Source organism: Procambarus clarkii, chromosome 10 (assembly GCF_040958095.1).
Source record: "Procambarus clarkii isolate CNS0578487 chromosome 10, FALCON_Pclarkii_2.0, whole genome shotgun sequence".
Classification (NCBI taxonomy): Eukaryota; Metazoa; Arthropoda; class Malacostraca; order Decapoda; family Cambaridae; genus Procambarus; species Procambarus clarkii.
The window spans coordinates 27,449,930-27,464,946 of NC_091159.1; the positions used below are offsets into that span (position 1 = coordinate 27,449,930).

The following is a 15,017-nucleotide window of genomic DNA, read 5'->3' on the forward strand; positions in this document are numbered from 1 at the left end:
CCATACAGAAGCCAGACACAGTGCCACTCACCATAAGCCAGACACAGTACCACTCACCATAAGCCAGACACAGTACCACTCACCATACAGAAGCCAGACACAGTACCACTCACAATACAGAAGCCAGACACAGTGCCACTCACCATAAGACAGACACAGTACCACTCACCATAAGCCAGACACAGTGCCACTCACCATAAGCCAGACACAGTACCACTCACCATAAGCCAGACACAGTACCACTCACCATACAGAAGCCAGACACAGTGCCACTCACCATAAGCCAGACACAGTGCCACTCACCATAAGCCAGACACAGTGCCACTCACCATAAGCCAGACACAGTACCACTCACCATACGCCAGACACAGTACCACTCACCATACAGAAGCCAGACACAGTACCACTCACAATACAGAAGCCAGACACAGTACCACTCACCATACAGAAGCCAGACACAGTGCCACTCACCATAAGCCCGACACAGTACCACTCACCATAAGCCAGACACAGTGCCACTCACCATAAGCCAGACACAGTACCACTCACCATAAGCCAGACACAGTACCACTCACCATACAGAAGCCAGACACAGTGCCACTCACCATAAGCCAGACACAGTGCCACTCACCATAAGCCAGACACAGTGCCACTCACCATAAGCCAGACACAGTACCACTCACCATAAGCCAGACACAGTGCCACTCACCATAAGCCAGACACAGTGCCACTCACCATAAGCCAGACACAGTACCACTCACCATAAGCCAGACACAGTACCACTCACCATACAGAAGCCAGACACAGTACCACTCACAATACAGAAGCCAGACACAGTACCACTCACCATACAGAAGCCAGACACAGTGCCACTCACCATAAGCCAGACACAGTACCACTCACCATAAGCCAGACACAGTACCACTCACCATAAGCCAGACACAGTACCACTCACCATACAGAAGCCAGACACAGTACCACTCACAATACAGAAGCCAGACACAGTACCACTCACCATACAGAAGCCAGACACAGTGCCACTCACCATAAGCCAGACACAGTACCACTCACCATAAGCCAGACACAGTGCCACTCACCATAAGCCAGACACAGTACCACTCACCATAAGCCAGACACAGTACCACTCACCATACAGAAGCCAGACACAGTGCCACTCACCATAAGCCAGACACAGTGCCACTCACCATAAGCCAGACACAGTGCCACTCACCATAAGCCAGACACAGTACCACTCACCATAAGCCAGACACAGTACCACTCACCATACAGAAGCCAGACACAGTACCACTCACAATACAGAAGCCAGACACAGTACCACTCACCATACAGAAGCCAGACACAGTGCCACTCACCATAAGCCAGACACAGTACCACTCACCATAAGCCAGACACAGTGCCACTCACCATAAGCCAGACACAGTACCACTCACCATAAGCCAGCCACAGTACCACTCACCATACAGAAGCCAGACACAGTGCCACTCACCATAAGCCAGACACAGTGCCACTCACCATAAGCCAGACACAGTGCCACTCACCATAAGCCAGACACAGTGCCACTCACCATAAGCCAGACACAGTACCACTCACCATACAGAAGCCAGACACAGTGCCACTCACCATAAGCCAGACACCTTGCCACTCACCATAAGCCAGACACAGTGCCACTCACCATAAGCCAGACACAGTACCACTCACCATAAGCCAGACACAGTACCACTCACCATACAGAAGCCAGACACAGTACCACTCACAATACAGAAGCCAGACACAGTACCACTCACCATACAGAAGCCAGACACAGTGCCACTCACCATAAGCCAGACACAGTACCACTCACCATAAGCCAGACACAGTGCCACTCACCATAAGCCAGACACAGTACCACTCACCATAAGCCAGACACAGTACCACTCACCATACAGAAGCCAGACACAGTGCCACTCACCATAAGCCAGACACAGTGCCACTCACCATAAGCCAGACACAGTGCCACTCACCATAAGCCAGACACAGTGCCACTCACCACAAGCCAGACACAGTGCCACTCACCATAAGCCAGACACAGTGCCACTCACCATAAGCCAGACATAGTGCCACTCACCATAAGCCAGACACAGTGCCACTCACCATAAGCCAGACACAGTACCACTCACCATACAGAAGCCAGACACAGTGCCACTCACCATAAGCCAGACACAGTGCAACTCACCATAAGCCAGACACAGTGCCACTCACCATAAGCCAGACACCGTGCCACTCACCATAAGCCAGACACAGTGCCACTCACCATAAGCCAGACACAGTGCCACTCACCATAAGCCAGACATAGTGCCACTCACCATAAGCCAGACATAGTGCCACTCACCATAAGCCAGACATAGTGCCACTCACCATAAGCCAGACATAGTGCCACTCACCATAAGCCAGACATAGTGCCACTCACCATAACATTATACATTATATTGTAGAATGTCCCATATTGTCTGACTTTCGCCCTCCTGGGCTAAGGTATGCTGAACTGTGTGATTACTATATGAGTACTGGAACACTTGATGATATATTGGACTTGTATCCAAGATTGACCATGTAATGTATAATTTATACAATGAATGTATGTGATGTAACTATATAACCTGAGCTTGTAAAAGCATCTTAATCACCTTCAGTGATTAAGTGCTTAATTGCACACTAGTTTCTCTGTCAGCTATCTCACCCTGTCAGAGTAAAAGAGACAAATGTATGTGAATGCATGTGTGTGTATATATGCATGTATATATATGTATATGTACGTATATATGTGTGTGTATGTATATGTATGTGTATAAAGTACATATGGAAGCTGATCAGAATTGCATTTCACCTTTGTAAATGCACATTAATGACACTTCGAACACTTTATGTAGGGCATACGTAAATCTGTGTATCTATGTATTTACGTATGTAGGTTAGCTTAGCATTTTAAAAGCACCGAATCACCTTCTGTGGTTGAGTGTTCAATAAATCCCTGAACTATATGTTTAACTGATCTCTAACCCTGTCTATGGAGGACAGAAGAAAATGTATATATGCTGGTTAGCATTGTAAATGTGTGGCCACGTCTGTGGTAGAAAATAATAATAATAATAAAAACTCACCATAAGCCAGACACAGTGCCACTCACCATAAGCCAGACACAGTGCCACTCACCATAAGCCAGACACAGTGCCACTCACCATAAGCCAGACACAGTGCCACTCACCATAAGCCAGACACAGTGCCACTCACCATAAGCCAGACACAGTACCACTCACAATACAGAAGCCAGACACAGTACCACTCACCATAAGCCAGACACAGTACCACTCACCATACAGAAGCCAGACACAGTACCACTCACCATAAGCCAGACACAGTACCACTCACCATACAGAAGCCAGACACAGTGCCACTCACCATAAGCCAGACACAGTGCCACTCACCATAAGCCAGACACAGTACCACTCACCATAAGCCAGACACAGTGCCACTCACCATAAGCCAGACACAGTACCACTCACCATAAGCCAGACACAGTACCACTCACCATAAGCCAGACACAGTACCACTCACCATAAGCCAGACACAGTACCACTCACCATAAGCCAGACACAGTACCACTCACCATAAGCCAGACACAGTGCCACTCACCATAAGCCAGACACAGTACCACTCACCATAAGCCAGACACAGTGCCACTCACCATAAGCCAGACACAGTGCCACTCACCATAAGCCAGACACAGTACCACTCACCATAAGCCAGACACAGTGCCACTCACCATAAGCCAGACACAGTGCCACTCACCATAAGCCAGACACAGTGCCACTCACCATAAGCCAGACACAGTGCCACTCACCATAAAGACGAGGGAGATGCCGGCGGCGACGGAGAGCTTGAGGAGCGCGCGCTGGTCCTCCGGGGGCTCGGAGACCAGGTGGTGACAGTGGCTGGAGGAGGAGGAGCTGCCCGACCTGCTGAACACCTGTGGCAACAACAACAACGGGTTATTATTACCGACACAGGTACTCTATTATCTTTGTGTGACCAGTTGTATTTACAGGATGAGCTACAGCTCTTGGGTCCCCATCTCTTAATCGTCTATTGAGCAGATTATAGGTTCCGGAGCCTATTGGGCCCCCTGTCATATCTGCATTTTAGGTTGTGTGGAGATGGCTTCTACTACACTTGGAAGTGTATTCAATTTGTTCCCTGTACTGACAAATTCTTTAATTTATCTCTGTGGCTCATTTGGGTACTTAGTTTCCATCTGTGTTCGCTTGTTTGTGTAGTAGTCATGATAGTTAGTCTGTTCTTGTCGGACCTGTCTATTCCTCTCGGTATTTTCTACGTGGTAATCTCATACGAGGAATCTTCTCTTTTCCAATGTCGTGTAATTTAACTGCTTGTGTCTTTCCTCGTAATACATTCCCCTCAGCTCTGGGACTAGTCTGGTGGCATATCTGAACTTTCCCCAGTTTCGTTTTGTGTTTAACGAAATAAGGACTCCACGCAGGTGTCGCATATTCCAGATTTGGTTTGAATTAAAGGGGAATAAGATCCCGAACGACTCTTTGCTCAGATTCCTAAAGGCAATTCTTATATTAACCAAGCTTCTGTATGCAGCCGATATTATTTGTTTGACGTTAGACTGAGTTTAATATAAACCACCAAGTCTGTTTCTCTGTCTGATTCCAGACGGGGATGTTTGACGATTCTAAAAAGAGCCACACTGCCAAGGCCGTGTCACCTACAGGCAAGAGGTCACCAGAAAACACAAGACCAGTGCGGGGCTGGAGATCTATGATGGACCAACGCAGGAAACTGAGTCGTCAGTCCAACCATGTGAAATATTTCACATCAATGTTTTCTACCTGTCCCCGATCACCTGTGAAGCACCTTGAGTACACGGACTGGTTCTTGGAACTGAACACGAAGTATGGATTCTCGTCCAATCTTCTGCAACTGAAGAATGAGGAATTGCAACTGGTTGCACATCGTCTGATTTCTTGCTGTCCTAAGGGTCTATAACCCCCGGCTTGGGAATGGAACCGAGTGTAGATTTGCATTGCATAAGTTAAATTAAATTGTGTCAAACAACCTCTCTTCAGACTTCCTAATGAATATATTTCTCCGAGAGTGCAATTGTGCCTGGTATCCAATTGCAAGGCGGAGACCATTTTCTGTTCTAAAACCACTCAAAGAACTACCTGAGGTCATGAGTGAGCGACGGAAGGTAAACTACTTTTTTCTTGAGGCACATCGAGTCAGAGCATTTGGGCACACTTCACTCTCAGGAAATTATTCATGACTTTATAAGCCAAAAATTTGTCGCAAATTTGTTTTTAGTTTTGTTCTCCCTTGTAATTATTTCTACTTCTCATTGTCAAAAAATACAGTGCTTATTTTTAAAGCATGCAATTTATACAGTTAGTTCACATAGTCATTGTAACTGTAGTTATAGAACATGCATTTTAGTTAATTAAAATTACTTCTGCTGTTTTGTTGCAATTTTTGCTGTTCCATTCATCATGTAATTACTGTCATTCATTTTTTTCCTACTTCAGTTCAATTCATACTTTTGATAATTAGTTTCAAGTCTTAAAAACCAAGTTTTTTCCCATATCTTGCCAGAAACCCTGAACGTATTAGTGGCTTTAGGTACAGTATGTAATAGATGTCTAGAAATCCAACATTATGTTTGTAACTCATTTTGTATGTATGTACTTTTACCTGAATAATAATAATAATAATAATAATTATTATTATTATTATTATTATTTAATTATTATTATTATTATTATTATTATTATTATTATTATTATTATTATTATTATTATTATTATTATATTTACACCAACCCACCAAAATGCAGGTTTGTTCTCGATTTACAATCGGGAAGTTCGGGTTCGAATACCGGGGGGATAGGGGGGGGGGAAATGGTTGAGCGTGTTTTCTTTCACATAATGCACCTGTTCACCTAGCAGAAAATAGGTACCTAGGAGCTAATCAGCTTGTTGCGGGTTTCATCCCGGAGAGGGACCAGTAGCTCAACCTTGGGGGTACCTCGATATAAGCCTAACATGTATATATACACTGGCTCCTTGTCCCCCCGACATAATGAATTTCAATTATCAATTGTGCGTGCTTACGCTGCATTTTAATTTAATCAACCATTTCAAGAGTTGTTCCTGCCCGAAACGCTTTGCGTAATAGTGGCTTTAGGCATTGTATGTACTAGCTCTATCTAAGGCATTGTATGTACTAGCTCTATCTAAGGCATTGTATGTACTAGCTCTATCTAAGGCATTGTATGTACTAGCTCTATCTAAGGCATTGTATGTACTAGCTCTATCTAAGGCATTGTATGTACTAGCTCTATCTAAGGCATTGTATGTACTAGCTCTATCTAAGGCATTGTATGTACTAGCTCTATCTAAGGCATTGTATGTTCTAGCTCTATCTAAGGCATTGTATGTACTAGCTCTATCTAAGGCATTGTATGTACTAGCTCTATCTAAGGCACTGTATGTACTAGCTCTATCTAAGGCATTGTATGTACTAGCTCTATCTAAGGCATTGTATGTACTAGCTCTATCTAAGGCATTGTATGTACTAGCTCTATCTAAGGCATTGTATGTACTAGCTCTATCTAAGGCATTGTATGTACTAGCTCTATCTAAGGCATTGTATGTTCTAGCTCTATCTAAGGCATTGTATGTACTAGCTCTATCTAAGGCATTGTATGTACTAGCTCTATCTAAGGCATTGTATGTACTAGCTCTATCTAAGGCATTGTATGTACTAGCTCTATCTAAGGCATTGTATGTACTAGCTCTATCTAAGGCATTGTATGTACTAGCTCTATCTAAGGCATTGTATGTACTAGCTCTATCTAAGACATTGTATGTTCTAGCTCTATCTAAGGCATTGTATGTACTAGCTCTATCTAAGGCATTGTATGTTCTAACTCTATCTAAGGCATTGTATGTTCTAACTCTATCTAAGGCATTGTATGTTCTAACTCTATCTAAGGCATTGTATGTACTAGCTCTATCTAAGGCATTGTATGTACTAGCTCTATCTAAGGCATTGTATGTTCTAGCTCTATCTAAGGCATTGTATGTACTAGCTCTATCTAAGGCATTGTATGTTCTAGCTCTATCTAAGGCATTGTATGTACTAGCTCTATCTAAGGCATTGTATGTTCTAACTCTATCTAAGGCATTGTATGTACTAGCTCTATCTAAGGCATTGTATGTACTAGCTCTATCTAAGGCATTGTATGTACTAGCTCTATGTAAGGCATTGTATGTTCTAACTCTATCTAAGGCATTGTATGTACTAGCTCTATCTAAGGCATTGTATGTACTAGCTCTATCTAAGGCATTGTATGTTCTAACTCTATCTAAGGCATTGTATGTACTAGCTCTATCTAAGGCATTGTATGTACTAGCTCTATCTAAGGCATTGTATGTACTAGCTCTATCTAAGGCATTGTATGTACTAGCTCTATCTAAGGCATTGTATGTACTAGCTCTATCTAAGGCATTGTATGTACTAGCTCTATCTAAGGCATTGTATGTACTAGCTCTATCTAAGACATTGTATGTTCTAGCTCTATCTAAGGCATTGTATGTACTAGCTCTATCTATAAATCCATCATTGTTTGTATCACACCTTGTATGTACAGTATGTACTTTACCTGAATAAACATTTGAAATTGAATTTTTTAGTCGCGTATTTTATTCGTCGTTTGTTTGTTTATCAAGGTAGACTTACCTCTTCGCTGCTGCTGCTCCCGTCGCTGCTTAGGCTTCCTGACCGTCTACGAGGATTCCACAGGTCGTATGTATCTGAAATATTAATAACTATAAAAGATTCCATAAAAACTAACATAACCGAATACAGTTTTATTACTCAACAATTCACGAGTAAGAAAATAAGTAATTCATTTATTACTAACATCAGTTATGCTTCAAATTATATAGAACAGTAGAAGAGGCTACATTATCAAATTTACTCTGAAAATTTTGAAATTTAAATACCAGTCCACAGTATATCACACTTCCCATGGCTTACATTAATCCTAGAAGCCAAACATCGCAAAATGTTAAGATGTAACTGAACAATGCTCTTCAGATAAACATTGTAGCTAAACAAATGTTCTAAAGAACAACGATATCGTAAGTCTGGGAAAGAAAACTCGATTCCTTCAATCACACACCAAGCAGCCGTCACACCCACCCTGTTTGGAGGCGCCCTTGAAGCTGGTCCCGGCGCTCCGCTTGCTGGGAGACCATGGGAGCTGCTGGGTGTGCTGGGAGACAACATGACTGCTGCTGCTGTTGCTGCTGCTGCTGGCGGTGCCCCTGCTGCTTGGGCGCCCTCCGCCCCACTCTTGGTTCTCCTCCAACAGGCCCAGTTTATCATCCTGGTTCAGTATTAATGGTCAGTCTCCGGTGTCAGATCACAGGTCAACTGCTTGATAATGTCTGACTACAGAAAATAATTTGATCTAAAGTGAAAAATGCTGATTTTAAACAGCATCTTAACATTATTTATTTATTAGACGTAAAACACAAGAATAAAGAAAACTATACAGGTGATTAAAAAGCTATATAATGAAATATATCGATTTGATAGGCTAAAATTTGTAAATATACTCATCATGAGACGGTAGTACTTAATAAACAAATATTTTTTAACCTCGTGGAATTACAGGAAAAAATAAGGTCAAGATAATATACTTCGAGAGGTTTAATATGCTTCTCGGTGTATATACAAAACAAAGAATTCTATATTCCTAGAGTGTCTACAGGCCTAAAGTATACTTGCTGGTTGGTCACTAAGCTCTGGTGGTGACCTAATATAACCTTCCCGAGGTTGATGGACCTTAAAACTCTCACTTTACGTGTTACGTAATCACTTTACGTTGTTTGCATATTTATACGACTTGACAATAATTTCATAAATTTGGGATATTTGAACAGGCCAAGAAGCTGTAAATTATGCTCACGATAATTTGATATCTGTTTTCAAGAGATTTTAGGTGACGTGTAATTTGTAAGGTCAGTTTAAAGCATAATAATTTAATTATCACTCCATCACCTGCTATATGTTTTCCATCACTTTTGAAAAACAATACACCCAAGAATAGCATACTCCGCTTGTTATCCAAATTTTCCGTTTCTAACCAAGTTTAGTTACATTACTTCTGGGCTTTGTGGCTGGGTAGGGAGGCCGGGGAGGGCATGCAAATTAGCGTACTTGTAGCCTTCAGGCCATTTTTCTTCTCGTGCTTCCCTTGTAAGCGATGCTCAAGTTTGGGAACTTGAACCGAAGTATTGGGCCTTTGTGTATGTCCACGACGCAAACTGCCCGAAGGTTCTGCGGTTCGAGAATTGTATGACCGATTTTCTTTGCCGTCTCCAGAACAACAACGTCCTGACACATCCCTGACAGTGATTAGATTGACACGAGGAGGGGCGTCTTACAGTGATTATATACACTTAGAGGTGTACCTAGCTTTTCTGTGTATATACACACACTTAGAGATATCTACAGCCAGAGCTCAACCCCCGCAAGCACAATTAGGTAAGTACACCGCATCTGTGTATATACACAGAGCTTATTGTGATCCTGGACTGAATGCAAGACTGAGGTATACTGGTAGGTCAGTTAGCTACCGTTGTCGTATCAAGATTCCTCCCGCGGTTAAGAGCACTGAATCTCAACATCAAACGAAATTTAACTGGATTATGATTATGATGGTCCGGGTATGCGCCATAGCTAACAACACCTGCAGGTAGCGGCTACCTGGAGGCGTGAGTTGATGAAGTAGGTGTTACCTGGTGTGGCAGTATCACCTGGTCTTGCTCCCCCTCCCACCAGTGCCACTGTTCACTTAAGGGGAGCACCTCAGTCACTCAAGGGGAAGTCTCTCACTCGGCCTTGCAACCCCGTGGCAAGTGATATAAGTCGGCCGCTCCCATAAAAGAATAAACAATTTACTGGAAATAAAAATACATTGGTTTAAAGCCTACAATATCTTAACTGTCATATGTGGTAACACTCCCGCGGTGAAATCCAATAATATGGCAACCTCTCTCAATATTAATATTAGAAGAATCCAATAGGCTTTTGATTTACTAAAAGTTTTCCAGCAAAGAATATTATCAATTCACTTGTATAATAATTGTGTTAATTTTTTCATTAATCACACACGATTTATCTAGATCCATGTGCAATACAAATTTATACAATTTCTGATACTGTCTCAAATGTCGGCTCTCTCTCTCTTGCCACAATAAATCACTCCACGAATGTGAAACAAATAATTTATACTTCCTATCAAACAAGTGAAATTTAATCTACATTACTATTGAAGAAGATAGGCTGCGGTCCAAGCAGCCTGTTGCAGTTAGTAGATGCTCCCTCTGGTGACCTCTCGTGTGTTTCTCTTCTTTTCTAGTAAAAGTTCCTCCTCTTCTCTAGTAAAACCAACGGAGATCTTTCCTCGCAGCTGGTTGACAACCTTCCGACGAGGGATCTCCTCAGAAGATCTCACTATGATTAGGCGAAAGTCTCCCAGACCTTCATCCGTCTTCTACGTTGAGTATTGGTCTCCTTCTCCTCTGTAAAAGTGCTGTATCACAGCAGCTGCTTCTTCCAGGGCTGCTATGCTGTCTCTATGTCTCATAGAGACATAGTGAGGTGGCAGGACTTGCCACCTCACGCTCCTAGCCTGGGACGGCCCACGGATCATCTCTCGATCCCCGAGCACTGCTTCTTGAGATTCAGGAGTACCCACGCCACGGAGCTTCTTGCGACCTCATGTCACATTCCTCCTCTCAAATCTTCCTCTAGAAGTTGACCAGTAGCTCCTCTACGTTGCCTCTCGAGTACTGCTTAGAGTAATGTCCTTTCTGGTGGCTTAAACCTCGTCTATGTGGGACCGACGTGCGACGCGACCTCTCACGTTCTTCCCCATTTGGCTAGTGACCGCGGGCGGCGTCCCCGTCGAGCAGCTCTGGCGCTAACATCACGTCACCCCATGGGTTAAAATGGACACCCCCTCCCCCCCGCATCCGACCAATCATATTTCTCAAAACCAGGAGACAACGTCACCGCATCTAGAGTATTTAGCGTCAAAGTGCGACGCTCTATTAGGAGGACGGACAGTACGTCACCGCAAGGGAAGGGAACTATCAGAAGAAAGTGTCAAGCCATTACGACTATATAGCACTGGGAAGGGGTCAGGTTAAGGATTTGGGATGGGACGGGGGGAAAGGAATGGTGCCTAACCACTTGGACTGTCGGGGATTGAACGCCGACCTGCATGAAGTGAGACCGTCGTTCTACTGCAAGTTAAAGCTTACATTAAGAATTTACTTCAGTTTAGGATATTGCTGATTGGAAATAAAACATACTTGCAGGTCTTCAGTAGACTACCATAAATATTATTGAGGAAAGGAATAAATTTAGATCCTGGTCTCCAGCCAATAACACCTAATCTACGGGAAGAACACGAGAGTAATTACCTGTTATTAACCTGCAAACAGAAGCAATAAGTGGACACAATGCCCACATCTGGGTCGGTTATATCCCCGTACGATAGTGTATTGGTCTGCTTGGAGCCATTGTATTGCTCATCCCTGTACCCTCATCATCTTTTGTCGCTTTTATCCAACCATCTTTGTCCTTTCTCAAGCTGTTTGTTATTGAGTTATATCTGTGTGTACGGTCCTCTCTCTCTCTCCCATCCCATCTGTTTCGTCAATTTAAGTACATTTATTGAAACAATATGATGTCAAAAGGATCGAGTAACTTAGGCTATTTCTACCCTCCAACTGTTTCGTCATCCACTCGCCGTCTTCCTCCTATTGTTTCATTCTTTATCACTTTCTCCCACCGTCTCTCTCTCTCTCTCTCTCTCTCTCTCTCTCTCTCTCTCTCTCTCTCTCTCTCGCCCCGGTACTCACCACACACACGCGGGTCACCAGCTCAGGAAGGGTGCCATAGCTTGCGCCTCCCCTCAGTTTCCCCTTCAGTGTCTTGGCCTCGGTCATGGTGCTCGCTGCTCCTTGCTCCCCTCTTCCTCTTCCTCCTGCTGAAGAGAGCAATATCAGTTAATACTTGCTGCTGCTCCTGCTTTTTTTCTCTAATTAATAGTTGTTAAGTAAAAGAGATAGCGAGTGGCTAATTCATGTTATCCTGCAATGTTCTTTTTAAATCAATTTGCCGCAACCGGTTGGCTTGATGTTGGGGTTCATGATTTGCCTTTCCGTTCAAAATCCATCCTCCTAACTTAACCAGAAATATACGAACCCAAGCAACCCACCTAACCCGTCGAACCCATGTATAGAAAACGTGGATATTTGTGAGCTGTTACTTTTCACACGTGTTGCATTTGGTTCGTTGGTTACCACAGCGTACAAAACGCGACCTATTAGTTGAGACGACGGGTTCGTGTCAACAGAGGGGAATCTTACTTTTTTTTTGGGGGGGGAGACCCTATCTCACCCTAGGCCAACACAGGTAAATGGGCCCCACCCTCTGGTCAGTGAGGCTGTTCAAGGGTTAAATACAAACATGTGGACGGTTAATGTAATATGTATAATGATTAACTATCAAAGTTATGTATAGTTATTTTGTATTTGTCCATTTTTACAAATGGACATATTATTTATTCCATAAAACCAAATTCCAAAAGACGTACTGGTGGGCCCCCTCGTGGTGTTGGGCCCTAGGCCATTTAGGCCTAGTGGGCATTACTCAATAGGCCCTTGGCCTACTGAGTAATCCAGCCCTGCACATGACTTATCAACCGCAGGTGGATCATTAACATCACAACAAGAGCTTAGTTGTGTCCCGTTGCCAGGGTTGTGTGAGTATATGACGTGGCGTGTGTGTGTGCGTGTGTGCGTGAGCGAGGTGTTGTGTGTTTGTGGTGGAGGCAGGTATGGTCCCTCCGCCTCCCTGGCCACTGGAGCCTAGTGCTCTTCTTAGCGTTATCATTCCTTTTACTGTTTACTGATCCCACCCAACAATGAATAATATTGTAAATACCGAGGTAAACAAAGTCCACTCATGGATGTCAACCAACTCACAATGACCTACTACATTATATTTGGAAGCAAATCATCAACCAAACACTCCCGCAGATAGGTAATGTAAACATTGATAGTAAATATGAGAGAAAGTTCCTTTGCCAATATATAGACAAGAGACTTAGCTTCAGTGTTCACAGAGCATATAGCCAAAAAAAGTATATACAAATTCTGACATACTTTGAAAACTTAGATATTATGTTCTCCGCGCGACTCTTCTTACACTATACTATTCACCATAAGTTATCCCTATCTAACGTACGCTATCTGTGCATAGGGTTTAGTCACTGCAAACTTCCTCAAGCCCATCATCACCCAGCAAAATTCACATTTCTAAACTATAACAAACTCTGCCTTCAGACAACACATAGTCTGTTTAAATCCCTGAACATGCTAAACACACACAGTCTGTTGTGCTACTCACACTTACACAACCTTGTTACTAAACTCCAATAATGTTTTGAAACTTCCTTCATAAATAGAACCTATGACCACACCAGAAATAAATAACTCTTTGATGTCCCCAGAGTTACACTAATCTATGCAAACACGTCATGTTAATAAAAGGCCCAATATATGGAGTCACTCCCTAATGAATAAAAAAAATTGTCCAACCTATATTAAAAAATAGACCTATGAAGTACCTAATTTTCATCTTCACAGTATCCCATATCCCACCTTGTGCTATTAACTCAAACATTCAACCAGTATATTACAATGTAGAAATACAACCTCATCAGGGTGGGACACCATACACAATGGAGTGTATTAAAGACACTGTTGTTTCCTTAATAACCCTTGTTGTGCCTTAATAACCCATGTTGTACCTTAATAACCCTTGTGAGGTTGATAATCGTTAAGCCCAACACCAAACCAAGCCTAATCAGTAAGCTGTATTATAGATCTTTATGGTGAGGAAATCAAGTGCATTCACATATTTTGAATCGCTGCACCACAAGTCCGAGTGCTGGAGCTTAACCCTCTACCCCCCTTCCCGACGCAAATGGATTAGAACCACTAAGAACATTCACACGTGTACTTCCTGGAAAGTAGCAAGCCTGTGTTCCTGGAAAGAGCAAGCCTGTGTTCTTGGAAAGAGCAAACCTGTGTTCCTGGAAAGTAGCAAGCCTGTGTTCCTGGAAAGAGCAAGCCTGTATTCCTGGAAAGTAGCAAGCCTGTGTTCCTGGAACGTAGCAAGGCTAGGTTCCTGGAGACGACTAAGCCAGTTTGTGAGGAGCAAAAACACTTGCTCCGTCCGGCCTTAAGACACTAGCAATCTGACCTTTCAGGAGGCGTTTACCGCCATGTATAAGTTTTTGTGTTCATAGTCTTCTCTAGCAACGTTTGTGAGTGGTTGTGGAGTACTTGAATGTGACTGGACAATATTCTTAACTAAGTTTGACCTGGATGTGGTCAAACTGTGTGTGTGTGTGTGTGTGTGTGTGTGTTCACCTAGTTGTGTTCACCTAGTTGTGTTTGCGGAGGTTGAGCTTTGCTCTTTCGGCCCGCCTCTCAACTGTCATTCAACTGTTTACTAACTACTTTTTTTTTCCACACCACACACACACACCCCAGGAAGCAGCCCGTGACAGATGACTAACTCTCAGGTACCTATTTACTGCTAGGTAACAGGGGCATTCAGGGTGAAAGAAACTTTGGCCATTTGTTTCTGCCTGGTGCGGGAATCGAACCCGCGCCACAGAATTACGAGTTCTGCGCGCTATCCACCAGGCTACCAGGCCCCCTCCACCAGGCTACCAGGCCCCCTGGTAGCCTGGTAGTGTGCGTGTGTGTGTGTGTGTGTGTGTGTGTGTGTGTGTGTGTGTGTGTGTGTGTGTGTGTGTGTGTGTGTGTGTGTGTGTGTGT

General features: G+C 43.4%; 1 protein-coding gene and 1 long non-coding RNA gene across 3 annotated transcripts in view; one reads left to right on the forward strand and one right to left on the reverse strand.

The window, feature by feature from the left end:
• Positions 1-15,017, forward strand: part of LOC138363025 (uncharacterized) — a 439,332-nt gene that overhangs the window by 219,488 nt on the left and 204,827 nt on the right. The window lies entirely within an intron of this gene.
• The window catches only part of LOC123746013 (proton-coupled zinc antiporter SLC30A2), a 77,794-nt gene that overhangs the window by 55,866 nt on the left and 6,911 nt on the right, over positions 1-15,017 (reverse strand). For both annotated transcript variants that reach the window (XM_069321786.1, XM_069321785.1), the window contains exons 2-5: positions 12,024-12,151; positions 8,287-8,473; positions 7,822-7,895; positions 3,899-4,024 (exon numbers count right to left, since the gene is read on the reverse strand). In XM_069321786.1, coding sequence (XP_069177887.1) covers positions 3,899-4,024; positions 7,822-7,895; positions 8,287-8,473; positions 12,024-12,110 — 474 coding nt within the window. In that variant the 5' untranslated portion in view covers positions 12,111-12,151. The remainder of the gene's footprint in view (positions 1-3,898; positions 4,025-7,821; positions 7,896-8,286; positions 8,474-12,023; positions 12,152-15,017) is intronic.